General features: G+C 42.6%; 1 protein-coding gene across 3 annotated transcripts; it reads left to right on the plus strand.

Moving 5' to 3' along the window:
• The first annotated feature begins 968 nt into the window (after window positions 1-968).
• On the plus strand, window positions 969-12,620 carry LOC121586418 (voltage-dependent calcium channel gamma-4 subunit). Of its 3 annotated transcripts, none has more exons than XM_041903076.1 (6): window positions 969-1,112; window positions 1,207-1,493; window positions 1,973-2,200; window positions 3,054-3,137; window positions 4,663-4,803; window positions 10,216-12,620. In XM_041903076.1, exons 2-6 carry the CDS (start codon window positions 1,463-1,465, stop codon window positions 11,031-11,033), a joined length of 1,302 nt encoding a protein of 433 aa, XP_041759010.1. In that variant the 5' UTR covers window positions 969-1,112; window positions 1,207-1,462; the 3' UTR covers window positions 11,034-12,620. The 3 variants fall into 3 exon arrangements, with proteins under 3 accessions (XP_041759010.1, XP_041759009.1, XP_041759011.1); XM_041903075.1 differs by having other exon boundaries at window positions 969-1,077; XM_041903077.1 differs by having other exon boundaries at window positions 985-1,060.
• The last annotated feature ends 3,290 nt before the right edge of the window (window positions 12,621-15,910 follow it).

Below are 15,910 nucleotides of genomic sequence, written 5' to 3' on the forward strand. Positions count from 1 at the left end.
GCGTTCTCTGGAGTAATGAATCACGCTTCACCATCTGGTAGTCCGACGGACAAATCTGGGTTTGGCGGATGCCAGGTGAATGTTATCTGCCCAAATGCATAGTGCCAACTGTAAAGTTTGGTGGAGGAGGAATAATGGCCTGGTGCTGTTTTTCATGGTTCGGGCTAGGCCCCTTAGTTCCAGTGAAGGGAAATCTTAATGTTACAGCATATAATGACATTCTAGACGATTCTGCGCTTCCAACTTTGTGGCAACAGTTTGTGGAAGACCCCTTCCTGTTTCAGCATGACAATGCCCCCGTGCACAAACGAGGTCCATACAGAAATTGTTTTTCGAGATCGGTGTGGAAGAACTTGACTGGCCTGCACAGATCCCTGACCACAACCACATCGGACACCTTTGGGATGAATTGGAATGCCGACTGCGAGCCAGGCCTAATGCCCAACATCAGTGCCCGACATCACTAATGCTCTTGTTGCTGAATGGAAGCAAGTCACCGAAGCAAAGTTCCAACATCTAGTGGAAAGCCATCCCAGAAGAGTGGAGGCTGTTATAGCAGCAAATGGGGGAACACCTCCATATTAATGCCCATGATTTTGGAATGAAATGTTAGACGAGCAGGTGTCCATATACTTCTGGCTATGTAGTGTACCAAAGATGCTCACATACAACATAATTATACTGAAGTGCTTGTCATCATCTGAATGCTCTTGATTACTTCCTTAATTGAACAGTACACTATAAGGATTCTGCATATTTTATCATGGCTTTGAAATGACTCACTCTATTAAAAATATATATTATATTGAGGTCTTCAGCATCAGTATTTATATTCGGTTTAATAGCAGCAAAATCCCCTCAGCTGTTTCAGCTGCCCCTCACCCCCCACTCGCTTCTCACTCGCCGTGTTCTGTTCAGTCCTAGTCTTTGGAATTTGCTGTTGCCATGGCAATGGAATAGAACACGCTCTCTCGCTTCTTTCCCGTTCCCTCTTGCTTTATATATCCCTCTATCTCTCTCTAGGTGAAATGTGGAAACGAATCAGTTTCTTTCCTTTCGGGTTGGTCATCGCAGAATGTACAAACCCAGTTGTATTAATGATTTATCTTTTTGTAAGGTTAAGAAATAACATTTTACTTGGCTTCCCTCTCACGTCACATTAATTTATTGAATCCTTTATTTTTCTTCTTATTCTTCACCCCACAGGAGCAACGCTGAGATGCCTGCCAGTGCCATGACCACTTACTGAGAAGAGGGAAGGAACCTTTAGTTGCGGATCCACGTTCACATAGAGACAGAGACAGTGAGACGGGAAGAACAAGGGAGCAGAGAAATAGAGAGAGACAGGGGAACGAGAGAGAAGAGAGGAAACGAGAGAGGAAGAGCGGTCGATGGATGCTGCTTGGACAGAGGGGACTCTGAATGCGCACTCTTCACTGACTAGGAACAGCAAGCTGCAGACATGGAGGCAAAAGGCAAAGGCATGCCCCAAGGTAACACACATTTCACTAGAAACACACTTCACCAAACACACACACACAGTACACACACATTTAACAGATGCCTGGATTGAAAAGAAAACAAAATGATTTACCCAAGTAATTATTTTGTAACTAGACTAGACAATTATACAGAAGTTTTAGTTTTTTGCCTTTCTCAAAAAGGGCTTTTGTATGAAAACAATTACAAGTCATCAGAGAGACAAAGCACTGACAATGCCTTTCTAATTGGCCCTCTGGGATTAATAAAGTCTTATTAATTGAAAATCGAGACACCAGGTTTTGAACATGCAGGTCAATAATGGGTCAATTGTGGTATATCGGTTGTTTCCTTTGAAACACAGACAAACCCACACCATTCAAGAGGATACTCTTGATTTGTAGCTTTTCAGGCGTCTTTACCATTTCACCAGCTCTTCTCTTTCTCAATCCCTCTCTCTCATCCCTCTCTCTCCTCCCTCTCTCCGGCCCAGTCATGGTGTGGTGGGAGAAGGGGATCCAGGTTGTCCTCACCACTTTGGGGGCGTTTGCAGCCTTTTCCCTGATGGCGGTGGCCATTGGGACAGACTACTGGCTGTACGCACGGGCCTTCATCTGCAACAGCACGGCTAACTCCTCCCAGGACGACCCCAACAACAAGGACAAAAAAGACCCTGGAGCCCTCACCCACTCTGGCCTCTGGAGGATCTGCTGTCTAGAGGGTAAGGGGAGGACTAGATGTGTGTGTGTGTGTGTGTGTGTGTGTGTGTGTGTGTGTGTGTGTGTGTGTGTGTGTGTGTGTGTGTGTGTGTGTGTGTGTGGAGGGGTGATGGGGGACCAGTGTATTTCCAGGGTTTTGGTGGGGTCAGATGAATGGCTCAGTGTGTGTGTGTGTGTGTGTGTGTGTGTGGGTGTGGGTGGATCACTGTGTTTGGCTCAGTGTGTTTACATATGTGCCCATGTGTGTGTGCATGCTCGTTTATGTGCACATACGTGCATGTGCAGGTGTGTGTACAAGAGTGTATGTGTTGAGCAGTTGATGAGCAGCTCAACCATGAAAGACACAGTTCGACACAATGCGACCTGGAGTGCATTTAGAGGACATCCAGTGGACAGTGGCAGACAGTCAGGAGAAGAAAAGGCGAATTTCAAGAGTCGCTTGTCTAACATGACCAAACATTAGCATTTTTACCCAATTGTCATCTGGCAGAAACTAGTCTCGTCGAGGAGCAGGCGTGATAATGACTTGATTTTGAAGGTATGGCAACGTGAGACTAGCGAATGTCAAAGAGGAGAATGTGTTACCTACAGTAAGTGATAGACAGCAGAAGAGGACAACAACACAGCCATTTGATATAATATTTGTGGCGGATACTCAACATGCTGATTACAGCTCCTTGATTATTGACGTAGTCTGTTGTTTTCCTCTGAGTACAAAGGGTTGTTTTAACCATCTTGAAAAGGTATTCAAATGAATACTTAATTCACCAAGCCCCAGATCTCTCTCTCTCTCTCTCTCTCTCTCTCTCTCTCTCTCTCTCTCTCTCTCTCTCTCTCTCTCTCTCTCTCTCTCAGGGCTGAAGAGAGGAGTGTGTTCTCAGATCAATCATTTCCCGGACGATGCAGACTATGATCAGGATGCAGCAGAGTATCTCCTGCGTAAGTGAGGGACGTGGGCAGTGTGAGGATGTCACTAGAAAGATGTGATGTCGAACTGAAAAGAAAAGCTGGGAAACAGCAGCAGTGAATGCCGAGGTGCAAGGTTATGAATTTGCTAACTCAATGAGTATCTCTCATTTGCCAGAGGGAATTATGACAAAGCAATAGGATATTCCAATCAAACCAGAACATTGGTTGGAATTAGAATGTAGGATACATTTAGTCATTTATGAAAGGTGTTACAAAATAAATGCTTAGTGTGGCATATTACTTTACTCCAGATGGTGATAATGTCACATATGCAGCCTGAAAAGCAAGGGTTGGAACCAGTTCAGGGAACAGAATCGAAAATTGGAAAATAACAATATTATTTGAGGATCAGAACCCAAACCGGAAACAAATTATGTATGCCGTTCCAGAACGGAACCGTTATTTTAAAAGCACGGGAACTGGTTAATAACGCTCTTTTACATTCCGGACATTTCTTTCCAGTCCGCAACAAAGCCCCTATGCAAAGGCCTCTCTCTGTCACTCAGAAACTTATTCCAGCGTCTGCCTGGCAGCTGGAAATCTTTGCCAGTGGGTGTGCGTGTGTGTAGGCTACCTGCATATGTTACTGTAGCCACCTGATGACATTACAAGCCTGATTCAGAAGTTAGGGAGAGATACGATAGTTATCACATTCGATTTATTAAGTACAAAAAGGTAAGACGTGTTTTTAATTCTAGTGCTGCTCTGCACACACAAGCTTGTTAGCTAGCTACGTTTGTTCTGGTCCAACGTTAAATCAACTCAGAAGTTCAATGACATTCAAGTATAGGTATAATTCTGTGGGCGTAATTCAGATAATGCATCATAACAAGATGCCCAGCGCATCAAGGCAAGCTTCCTCCATCCTGTCTTGCGCTCTCCTCACCCGCAACATTTCAGTTGCATCACGCGCCTTACACTGTGACTGGCAGCACAGTGTGTGTGTTTGTATTTCATTAAGATTCAACCATGCTGTTACGGCAAAATATAATTAACTCTTAACGACTTTACAGACTAAATCACTTACCTGCTCGCTTAGCTACTCTATCTGATTGGTGAAGTAATTTAATATACAGCTAAATGTAAAGAAATTACAATTTTTGAGGTGTAAAAAGGAACAGAAAGGAATAATATAAACCGGTACTTTTTTGGGGGGTTCAAACTGGTTCAGAACTTTATTTTGCTGGTCGGAACAGTGTCATTTCGGTTCCAACCCCTGCAAGTCACCTTCACAACATCATCTTTAATCATTCATCTTTAATATATATTTGCTACGCTCAGCAGGTTATGACAAAATAAGGTTGCAGACGCTTCCAATATTATCAGAGGATATGAAGTCCTATCTAAGCAGAGTTCCAGGTAGAAGATACCCATAGGCACAGATCTAGGATCAAATTACCCTCCCCAAATCATAACTATAACCATTAACCACTGTCAACAAGAAACTGACCTTAGATCAGCAACTAAGGAACATTTCACCCCCCTCTGTCTGCAGGTGTGGTCCGAGCCTCCAGTATCTTCCCCATCCTGAGTGCTATACTGCTCCTGATGGGAGCGATGTGTGTTGCATCCAGCAGCTTCTACAAGAGCAAGAGGAACATCATCCTAGGAGGAGGCATCCTGTTTGTGGCTGCTGGTAAGGTGCTGGCGTCTTGTTCTTGACTGTTTCTCTATTACTCAGGACACATGGGTCTGTTTTCCTGGACACAGATTAAGCCTAGTCCTGGAGTTAAAATCATGCTCAATGGTGTCCCATACTAATTTTCCTCTTGTTAAGATGTACTGCAATAGCCCTAGTCTGCCTTAAATGTTCTCAATGGTCTCTGAACTCAGAAAATAGTGTTATTATTAAGGATAATATAATTATCCCCATCCTTTCATCCATGCATGATATTCACTTTTGTGTTGTTTTTCCCTCCCCATAACTATTTTTATGTTAATGATGTTGGTTGCGGTTTAGATTTCCCACTTACAGTATATCATCCCTTGAGTGGAGACTCAGGTCAACGAGGCACGACACAACAGAAGTGATAAAGATTGTTTATTTAGTATTATGCCATTGACTACCTCCTAAGTGGCGATATGGGTCAATGAGACATAACACGAGAGAAGTAATCAAATGTAGATGGTTCGTTTAGAGCCATTCCCCCATCCCCTTATGGAAAAGCTCAGAGAAAATCAATGGCATATTATACTGAACAAAAATATAAACGGAACATGCAACAATTTAAAATATTTTACTGAGTTACAGTTCATATAAGAAAATCAGTCAATTGAAATACATTTGTTAGGCCCTAATCTATGGATTTCACATGACTGGGCAGGGGCACATGCATTGGGTGAATCTGGGAGGCCATAGGCCCACCCACTTGAGAGCCAGGCCAACCCAGCCAATCAGAATGAGTTTTTCCCCACAAAAGGGCTTTATTACAGACAGAAATACTCCTCAGTTTCATCAGCTGTCCGGGTGGCTGGTCTCAGACGATCCCACAGGTGAAGAAGCCGGATGTGGAGGTCCTGGGCTGGCATGGTTACACATGGTCTGCGGTTGTGAGGCCGGTTGGACGTACAGCCAAATTCTCTAAAACGACATTATGGTAGAGAATTTAACATTCAATTTTCTGGCAACAGCTGTGGTGGACATTCCTGCAGTCAGCATGCCAATTGCACGCTCCCTCAAAACTTGAGACATCTGTGGCATTGTGTTGTGTGACAAACCTGCACATTTTAGAGTGGTCTTTTATTGTCCCCAACACAAGGTGCACCTGTGTAATGATCATGCTGTTTAATCAGCTTCTTGATATTCCACACCTGTCAGGTGGATGTATTATCTTGGCAAAGGAGAAATGCTCACCAAAAGGGATGTAAACAAATTAGTGGACAAAATTTGTGAGAAATAAGCTTTTGTGTGAATGGAAAATTGCTGGGATCTTTTATTTCATCTCATGAAACATGGGACCAACACTTTACATGTTGCGTTTATATTTTTGTTCAGTATATACAGTGCATTCAGAAAGTATTCAGACCCCTTGACTTTTTCCACATTTTGTTATGTTACAGCCTTATTCTAAAATTGATTAAAAAAAATATGTAATCCTCATCAATCTATACACAACACCCCAGAATGACAAAGCAAAAACTGGTTTTTAGACATTTTTGAAAATGGTAACAAATATAAAACAGAAATACCTTATTTACATAAGTATTCAGGCCCTTTGCTATGAGACTCAGAATTGACCTCAGGTGCATCCTGTTTCCATTGATCATCCTTGAGATGTTTCTACAACTTGATTGAATCCATCTGTGGTAAATTCAATTGATTGGACATGATTTGGAAAGGCACATACAGTGGGGAAAAAAAGTATTTAGTCAGCCACCAATTGTGCAAGTTCTCCCACTTAAAAAGATGAGAGAGGCCTGTAATTTTCATCATAGGTACACGTCAACTATGACAGACAAAATGAGAATTTTTTTTCCAGAAAATCACATTGTAGGATTTTTTATGAATTTATTTGCAGATTATGGTGGAAAATAAGTATTTGGTCAATAACAAAAGTTTCTCAATACTTTGTTATATACCCTTTGTTGGCAATGACACAGGTCAAACGTTTTTTGTAAGTCTTCACAAGGTTTTCACACACTGTTGCTGGATTTTTGGCCCACTCCATGCAGATCTCCTCTAGAGCAGTGATGTTTTGGGGCTGTCGCTGGGCAACACAGACTTTCAACTCACTCCAAATATTTTCTATGGGGTTGAGATCTGGAGACTGGCTAGGCCACTCCAGGACCTTGAAATGCTTCTTACGAAGCCACTCCTTCGTTGCCCGTGCGGTGTGTTTGGGATCATTGTCATGCTGAAAGACCCAGCCACGTTTCATCTTCAATGCCCTTGCTGATGGAAGGAGGTTTTCACTCAAAATCTCACGATACATGGCTCCATTCATTCTTTCCTTTACACGGATCAGTCGTCTTGGTCCCTTTGCAGAAAAACAGCCCCAAAGCATGATGTTTCCACCCCCATGCTTCACAGTAGGTATGGTGTTCTTTGGATGCAGCTCAGCATTCTTTGTCCTCCAAACACGACGAGTTGAGTTTTTACCAAAAAGGTCTATTTTGGTTTCATCTGACCATATGACATTCTCCCAATCCTCTTCTGGATCATCCAAATGCACTCTAGCAAACTTCAGACGGGCCTGGACATGTACTGGCTTAAGCAGGGGGACACGTCTGGCACTGCAGGATTTGAGTCCCTGGCGGCGTAGTGTGTTACTGATGGTAGGCTTTGTTACTTTGGTCCCAGCTCTCTGCAGGTCATTCACTAGGTCCCCCCGTGTGGTTCTGGGATTTTTGCTCACCGTTCTTGTGATCATTTTGACCCCACGGGGTGAGATCTTGCGTGGAGCCCCAGATCGAGGGAGATTATCAGTGGTCTTGTATGTCTTCCATTTCCTAATAATTGCTCACACAGTTGATTTCTTCAAACCAAGCTGCTTACCTATTGCAGATTCAGTCTTCCCAGCCTGGTGCAGGTCTACAATTTTGTTTCTGGTGTCCTTTGACAGCTCTTTGGTCTTGGCCATAGTGGAGTTTGGAGTGTGACTGTTTGAGGTTGTGGACAGGTGTCTTTTATACTGATAACAAGTTCAAACAGGTGCCATTAATACAGGTAACGAGTGGAGGACAGAGGAGCCTCTTAAAGAAGTTACAGGTCTGTGAGAGCCAGAAATCTTGCTTGTTTGTAGGTGACCAAATACTTATTTTCCACCATAATTTGCAAATAAATAAATTCATAAAAAAAATTCTGGATTTTTTTCTCTCAATTTGTCTGTCATAGTTGACGTGTACCTATGATGAAAACTACAGGCCTTTCTCATCTTTTTAAGTGGGAGAACTTGCACAATTGGTGGCTGACTAAATACTTTTTTCCCCCACTGTATGTCTATATAAGGTCCAACAGTTGACAGTGCATGTCAGAGCAAAAACCAAGCCATGAGGTCGAAGGAATTGTCCGTAGAGCTCCGAGACAGGATTGTGTTGAGGCACAGATCTGGGGAAGCATTGAAGGTCCCCAAGAACACAGTGGCCTCCATCACTTTTAAATGGAAGAAGTTTGGAACCACCAAGACTCTTTCTAGATCTGGCCGCCCGGCCAAACGGAGCAATCAGGGGAGAAGGGCCTTGGTCAGGGAGGTGACCAAGAACCCGATGGTCACTTTGACAGAGCTCTAGAGTTCCTCTGTAGAGATGGGAGAACCTTCCAGAAGGACAACTATCTCCGCAGCACTCTACCAATCAGGCCTTTATGTTAGAGTGGCCAGACCGAAGCCACTCCACAGTTAAAGGCACCTAAAGACTCTCAGACCATGAGAAACAAGATTCTCTTGTCTTATGAAACCAAGATTGATCTCTTTGGCCTGAATGCCAAGCGTCACGTATGGAGGAAACCTGGCACCATCCCTACGGTGAAGCATTGTGTTGGCAGCATCATGCTGTGGGGATGTTTTTCAGCGGCAGGGACTGGGAGACTAGTCAGGATCGAGGGAGAGATGAATGGAGCAAAGTACAGAGAGATCCTTGATGAAAACTTGCTCCAGAGCGCTTAGGACCTCAGACTGGGGCGAAGGTTCACCTTCCAACAGGATAACGACCCTAAGCACACAGCCAAGACAATGCACGAGTGGCTTCGGGACAAGTCTCTGAATGTCCTTGAGTGGCCCAGCCAGAGCCTGGACTTGAACCCGATCGAACATCTCTGGAGAGACCTGAAAATAGCTGTGCAGCAACGCTCCCCATCCAACCTAACAGAGCTTGAGAAGATCTGCAGAGAAGAATGGGAGAAACTCCCCAAATACAGGTGTGCCAAGCTTGTAGCGTCATACCCAAGAAGACTCGATGCTGTTACCGCTGCCAAAGGTGCTTCAACAAAGTACTGAGTAAAGGGTCTGAATACTTATGTAAATGTGATATTTAAGTTTTTCATTATATGAAGTTACTTATATGAATACTTGTATTTTATTTTTTTAGAACATTTTAAAAAAACATCTAAAAACATATTTTTGCTTTGTCATTATGGGGTATTGTGTGTAGATTGATGTGTTCTTGGGACCTTCAATGCTGCAGAATTTTTTTGGTAACCTGCCTCGACACAATCCTGTCTCTGAGCTCTACTGACAATTTCTTCGACCTCATGGCTCATGACCTTATATAGACAAGTGTGTGCCTTTCCAAATCATGTCCAGTCAATTGAATTTACCACAGGTGGACTGTGATGAGGTGGTGATGAAGGAGTCAGGCGCAGGAGGGTAAATCACAAAATAACAGGCTTTAATCCGCAAAATACAGGTTTACGCGGAAATGCGTCAAACACACTCCAGGGCACAAAACAGGCGCACTGGAAATTACAAGGCATACGGGAAAAATACTCCTGTCAATACACAATACACGAGCTCCACCGAGCTTCACTAACCTCCACAAATAAACAATCACCCACAAGGACAAGGGGGCAGAGGGAACACTTATACACAGACTAATTAGGGGAATATAACCAGGTGTGTGTGATTGACAAGACAATTGTGATGATGATTGGGGCGGCAGTGGTTAGTACTCCGGTGACGACGAACGCCGAAGCCTGCCCGAACAAGGAGGGGAGGCAGCCTCGGCGGAAGTCGTGACATGGACTCCAATCAAGTTGTAGAAACATCTCAAGGATGATCAATGGAAACAGGATGCACCTGAGCTCAACTCAAGGATGATCAATGGAAACAGGATGCACCTGAGCTCAATTTCGAGTCTCATAGCAAAGGGCCTGAATACTTATGTAAAAAATTTTAACAAATAAAAAATGTCTAAAAACCTGTTTTTGCTTTGTCATTATGGGGTGTTGTGTGTAGATTGATGAGGATTAGTAAAAAAAAAAAAAAAAAGGCTGTAACGTAACAAAATGTGGAAAAAGTGAAGGGGTCTGAAAACTTTCCGAATGCACTGTATTCCAGTCCATATCTCACAGACCTTTTTTACACGTCTCACACCTTCTTTCTCTGTCCTCCAGGCCTGAGCAACATCATCGGCGTGATCGTGTACATCTCTGCGGCGCTGAGCGACATCTCGCCCAAGAAGGACGAGGACAAGAAGTGGCATTACTCGTACGGCTGGTCCTTCTACTTTGGAGGCCTCTCCTTCATCCTGGCTGAGATGGTGGGCGTCCTGGCCGTCAACATTTACATAGAGAAGAACAAGGAGCTGCGCTGCCGCTCGCGTACCGAACTCTTCAAGAGCACCACGCACGCCATGCTCCGCCTGCCCAGCTACCGCTTCCGCCGGCACTCCCGCTCCAGCTCACACTCTACCGACCCGCCACGCTCCCCCCGTGACACCTCACCCACAGGCGCCAAGAGTTTTGCATTACCACCGTCTGCCCCATCTTTCTCCGTGGCCACTCTGCCCAACCAACACCATGCTGGTGGAGGAGTAGGGGGCGATATCTCCATGTATACCCTGACCCGGGACTCCAAGATGGGTAGTCTTGGTGGCGGCGGGCCCCCCCTCTACGGCACGGTGGACCGGGCCTCCCTCTACCAGCTGCACAACTACTTCCCCAAAGAGGAAGTGGGGGTGATGATGAGCGGTACCCTGCCTTCTCTCTCCAAGTCCAACCTCTCTGCGGCGGGCCAGAATGCAGTGGCTGGCGCCACTGCCATTGCGCCGCTGAATACCTTGTCGTCCTCCGGTCCTACCCCCCAGCAGCCACCTCTGTCCACTGGCACCATGGAGAGAGAGAGGGGCATGGGCACCCTGGACCGCCTGGGGGGCAAACGGAACAGGGACACCGACTCCGACACACTGAACAGGAGAACCACGCCAGTGTGAGCCTTGGAGATAGGAGCAAGAGCCATGGAGGTGCAGGGCAAAATGGCAGGTAACACTTTACATAAACTCCCTGTCATACAACCTACTTTTCGCTGTCATAACAATGACTTAACAGGTAATGCTTTACAACATACTGTTCGCTGCCATACATAACAATGACATTAGGGATGTTATAAGCAGTCACTACTACTGTAAATTCATGACAACTGCCTTAACACGGTCATGACGGCTCATACAGTGGCCTCAGGCCATAGTTAGCTTGCACATACTTGCTGTATGCGACATACTAGTGTTTGATTACCTATTGTATTTGTGTTTATGACTGCTTAAGACATTGATATTTTGAGGACTGTATGACAGGGCTTCTGTAAAGTTTTACCAAAAAGGGCTGTAGAAAAATTTAAGATAACTGAAAGACAATATTGGCCATTCCCTGCCCTATCACTCCATCTCAGTCTGTTTTTGACTACTATTAATATATCTATTCCACTGACTAGAATATAAAATGTATTATTAACAATATTATTGAATATATATTCATTTTGAAATGCACAATATGTCTATAGTTGTAAACTTTGGGTTATCTTATCATTCCGAGTGATTGATTATCATAGCCAGGTTACACGACTGTAAAGATTGTAACTTCTTGAATAGTATCACATTGCTGTTGTTTTTATTCTCGTAATCGTAAATGAAGGGTACATTTGTACATTTTGAACTATGATTTTTCTATTTTTCTATTTCTTTAAAGTTTAGAATTTTCAGTCATTTCTAGCTGCATCACATTCAATCTGATGGCGTCATGCGGAAAGCACGTGCGCAAATTATGAGTGTCATTTTGTATTTGATATCAAATATATTTGATTTGACTATTATTATTATTGTCACTATTATTGTTATAATTATTGTTATCATCCCATTTTTAAGGCTATTGTTTTGTTAATACAGGTATAACCAACATAGCCTAATTTGTGTTTTTTATTCTTCCTGACAAGTGTAGTAGACTATAGACTTTATATGAATCTATTTATTTTAGTGATGGTATATATTCTTAATGTTATTCTTTAAAGAAGTGATTCTCAACTGGTGGGTTGCGACCCAAACCAGATAGAAAGTGATTAAAAAATGTAATCTCTGAATTATTTTTCTTCAATCATAGTATTTTCAATATAGAGCTAGCAGCACTATTTAGCGGATTTGGTTGATTTTGTGGTCTTAAACCAGTGAGTTTATTAACATTCTTCGTCAAGAATATGGGCAAATTTGACTAATTTCCTTTGTCATATAATTTCTACAATTACTATGAATATGGACTTAAAAATACTTTTACAGTTTGCATTTTCACATATTTTATTTTGCAATGCAAATACTGGGTCGTGACTGAGACAACCTGGGTTAATTTGGGTCCCGAGAAAAAACCAGTTGAGATCCACTGCTTTAAAGATCCTACCTTGGGGTTAGGGGGGTGAGACCCTATGCTCTTGTGATTGAAGAAGACAACAATCTCTTCATAATACATGATATTTCTACTCTACTGCACATTAATCAAACTAAGGACATTTGTGATGGGTAAGCAATACAAAATTATGAGCCTAAAAATATATATATAATATATTCAATAAAGTTATATATGAAAATGTGTTGTGTGGAGTGTGTTATTAAATATCTTAACAAGATGGTAATACTACAAATGAATGTAAATATGTTTGGAAATTAAATGGTGCTCATCTTTTCCATTCATATATAGCATGGGACATGGACTCATCTCAACAGATGACCACTTTTGAGGTCACAGAAAACATCAGAAAAACTTGATTTTGGAGTGTAATGTTTCTTCAATACCTTAACAGGTGACCTTGATTGTCCAGTTGATATTGGGTCAGAGGTCACAGAGATGAATGCTGAGGCTAAGAGAGACACAGGCCCAGAAAAGCAGCAGAATTCCTTAACACGTGACTACAAATACATTTAATTAATATAATAATAATTGAATAACACTGAATCTCTTCACTCTTGGGGTGGACATGATGAAGACTATCTGCTCAGGGGGAAAGTGACTGTTTTAATCTCATTAAAGCAAAGAATTTGGAGGATGAAGGGAGCTAGGGAGGGGGATGCTCTATTTGTTCAACAGCATGGAGTGCACAGTTAATGTGTGATTTAGCTGGGGAGTTTAATTAGTATTTTCTCTCTGGGGAGCCCTGGGTTGTGTTCAGTAGGGCACACTGTAGCAAAATGTTTTAAAACGTTTGAGTGTTTCTTATTGGACAAAGTCAGGTAATATCTCCCTGTTTCATAACTTTTTCCGTACTGAACACAACCCTGGTGCTGCAGTCTCTGTGGGCCTTTTTCCCTCAGAAAGCCATGCTGTACTGTGCTGGTCTGGTTACACATCAACCATAGTTCCTGGAACCGTGCTATAAAGGAACATGTGAAAGGAATATACCTTGGGTCGTGTTGGCAAGATAGTGTGAACATTTGTAATGTGCCCCTCGTCGCTAGAAATCACCCCAACAGGAATAGGGACCAGTGACAGGGACAGGAGACCTGTGATCCCTGCTGGCTCAGTGCGAAATTCATAACAAGGTAAGTTACGAGGTGGTGGAGCCTCCTAAATTTTGGTAATGTCAAGAGAGGCCAGTTCTTCTTATTACCTCTTCTTATTACCTCCTTGCTGACACACACACAAAAGGTCGTAAACACCCATGATCACCATCACACACACACACACACACACACACACACAGACAGACTCATGCATATACAGGCTAAACACACTTGCAAGCAAATGCATTGTAAACGATTAGACACACTCACTTCACTTACCCACACCGACATGCACACACAGACACACACACACAGACACACAAACACACACACTTCAAAAACAGGATTTCAGAAAAACACTCCCACCACCGGACCCCCACACACACACTCTTTCAGAAGCGAGCAACGGCGCCGTTTGAAAATGATTAACATGTTATATATACAGCTTGGGCCGAGTGTCAGGTGTCTAGCGACGGTTGGTTTGTGTTTCGGGGCTGCATGAGAAGTGGGCCAGGACAGGAAGGGGGAGAACGGGGGTAGAGGTTAACACAGCATAGACCCCACCACCAATCGTCTGGAACCCGTACCACAGGAGCAGTCACCAGAGTCGGGGTGAGACATGAGTAACAGTGTGTGTGGCATTTATAGAGACACATGATAGGCCTACACGAGGACCAGACTGGAATTACTTTAGTATGCTAGATGGAATAAAAAACTTGTGGGAAGGGCGGGCTGAGGTGGTGGTGGGGAAGGTGGGGGGTTTGTTTAAATTGGACGATGTTAGAGATGGTGATCACAGTTTGAATCCAAGGCTTGTGTCAGTTTGAATCCAAGGTTTGTGTCAGTTTGAATCCAAGGTTTGTGTGTCTTATCAACTTCAGCAACATTCGCCAAGCTCTACATTTTGTAGTGGAAGGTGCTAACATGTGGGAGACAGTGGAGACAGAGCTGGAAAGAGGTCAAGATGGTGACTGAGATGTGTGTTTAAGATGATGGAGAGATGAACGATGGAGGAGGGAGGAGTGGAAGAAGACAGAAAAAAGGCACAAGAAAGGGATATGTTGTCTTCACATTTAATAGTTAAATCAAGTCTTACAAACGCAATTATTTTCATTAAAAACCACAGAAACAATTCACCTTCCAATACCCATTGAAATCTCACTATAAAAAGATCAAATAGATAAAAAATTGTACAGTATTTATAAACTTGTAACATTTGGGTTACACAGAACACATGAAATGTTCTTAGATTAATTATTTACAACACTGAAGGCTCATATGATTCTGAATAGTGTATTTACAATGCAACCTTAAATACTGTGACTTCAAAAAGTATTCATACCCCTTGACATATTCCACATTTAGTTGTTACAGCCTGAATTCAAAATTGATTAAATATATTTTTTTCTCACTCATCTACACATAATACCCCATAATGACAAAGTGAAAACATGTTTTTAGAAACGTTTTCAAATGTATTGAAAATGAAAAACAGGAATATCTCATTTACATAAGTATTCACACACCTGAGTCAATACTTTGTAGAATCTTTGGCAGCGATTACAGCTGTGAGTCTTTCTGGGTAAGTCTCTAAGAGCTTTGCACACCTGGATTGTGCAACATTTGCCCATTATTATTTTCTAAATTCTTCAAGCTCTGTCAAATTGGTTGTTAATCATTGCTAAACACTATTTTCAGGTCTTGCCATAGATTTTAAAGTACTGTAGATTTAAGTCAAAACTGTAACTCAGCCACTCAGGAACATTTACTGTCTTCTTGGTAAGCAACTCCAGTGTAGATTTGGCCTTGTGTTTTAGGTTATTGTCCTGCTGAAAGGTGAATTCATATCCCAGTGTCTGGTGGAAAGCAGACTGAACCAGGTTTTCCTCTTGGGTTTTGCCTGTGCTTAGCTCCATTCTGTTTGTTTTTTTATCCTGAAAGACCCCCCAGTCCTTGATGATTACAAGCATACCCATAACATGATGCAGCCACCACAATGCTTGAAAACATGGAGAGTGGTACTCAATAATGTTTTGTGTTTTTGTTTGTATATTTAATGTTTTTTGCCCCAAACATAACACTTTGTATTCAGGACAAAAAGTAATTTTTTGCCACATTTCTTGCAGTATTACTTTAGTGCCTTGTTGCAAACAGGATGCATGTTTTGGCATATTTTTATTCTTTACAGGCTTCCTTCTTTTCACTCTGTGAATTAGGTTAGTATTGTGGAGTAACTAAAATGTTGTTGATCCATACTCAGTATTCTCCTATCACAGCCATTAAACTCTGTAACTGTTTTTAGTCACCATTGGCTTCATGGTGAAATCCCT

Source organism: Coregonus clupeaformis, chromosome 17 (assembly GCF_020615455.1).
Source record: "Coregonus clupeaformis isolate EN_2021a chromosome 17, ASM2061545v1, whole genome shotgun sequence".
Classification (NCBI taxonomy): domain Eukaryota; kingdom Metazoa; phylum Chordata; class Actinopteri; order Salmoniformes; family Salmonidae; genus Coregonus; species Coregonus clupeaformis.

Excerpts from the sequence above, each read along its gene's own strand:
- LOC121586418 (XM_041903076.1), top strand. The coding sequence starts at position 1,463 with ATGGAGGCAAAAGGCAAAGGCATGCCCCAAG. Across the intron at positions 2,201-3,053 it reads GAGGATCTGCTGTCTAGAGG|GGCTGAAGAGAGGAGTGTGT; the intron begins GTAAGGGGAGGA and ends TCTCTCTCTCAG. Across the intron at positions 3,138-4,662 it reads TGCAGCAGAGTATCTCCTGC|GTGTGGTCCGAGCCTCCAGT; the intron begins GTAAGTGAGGGA and ends CTCTGTCTGCAG.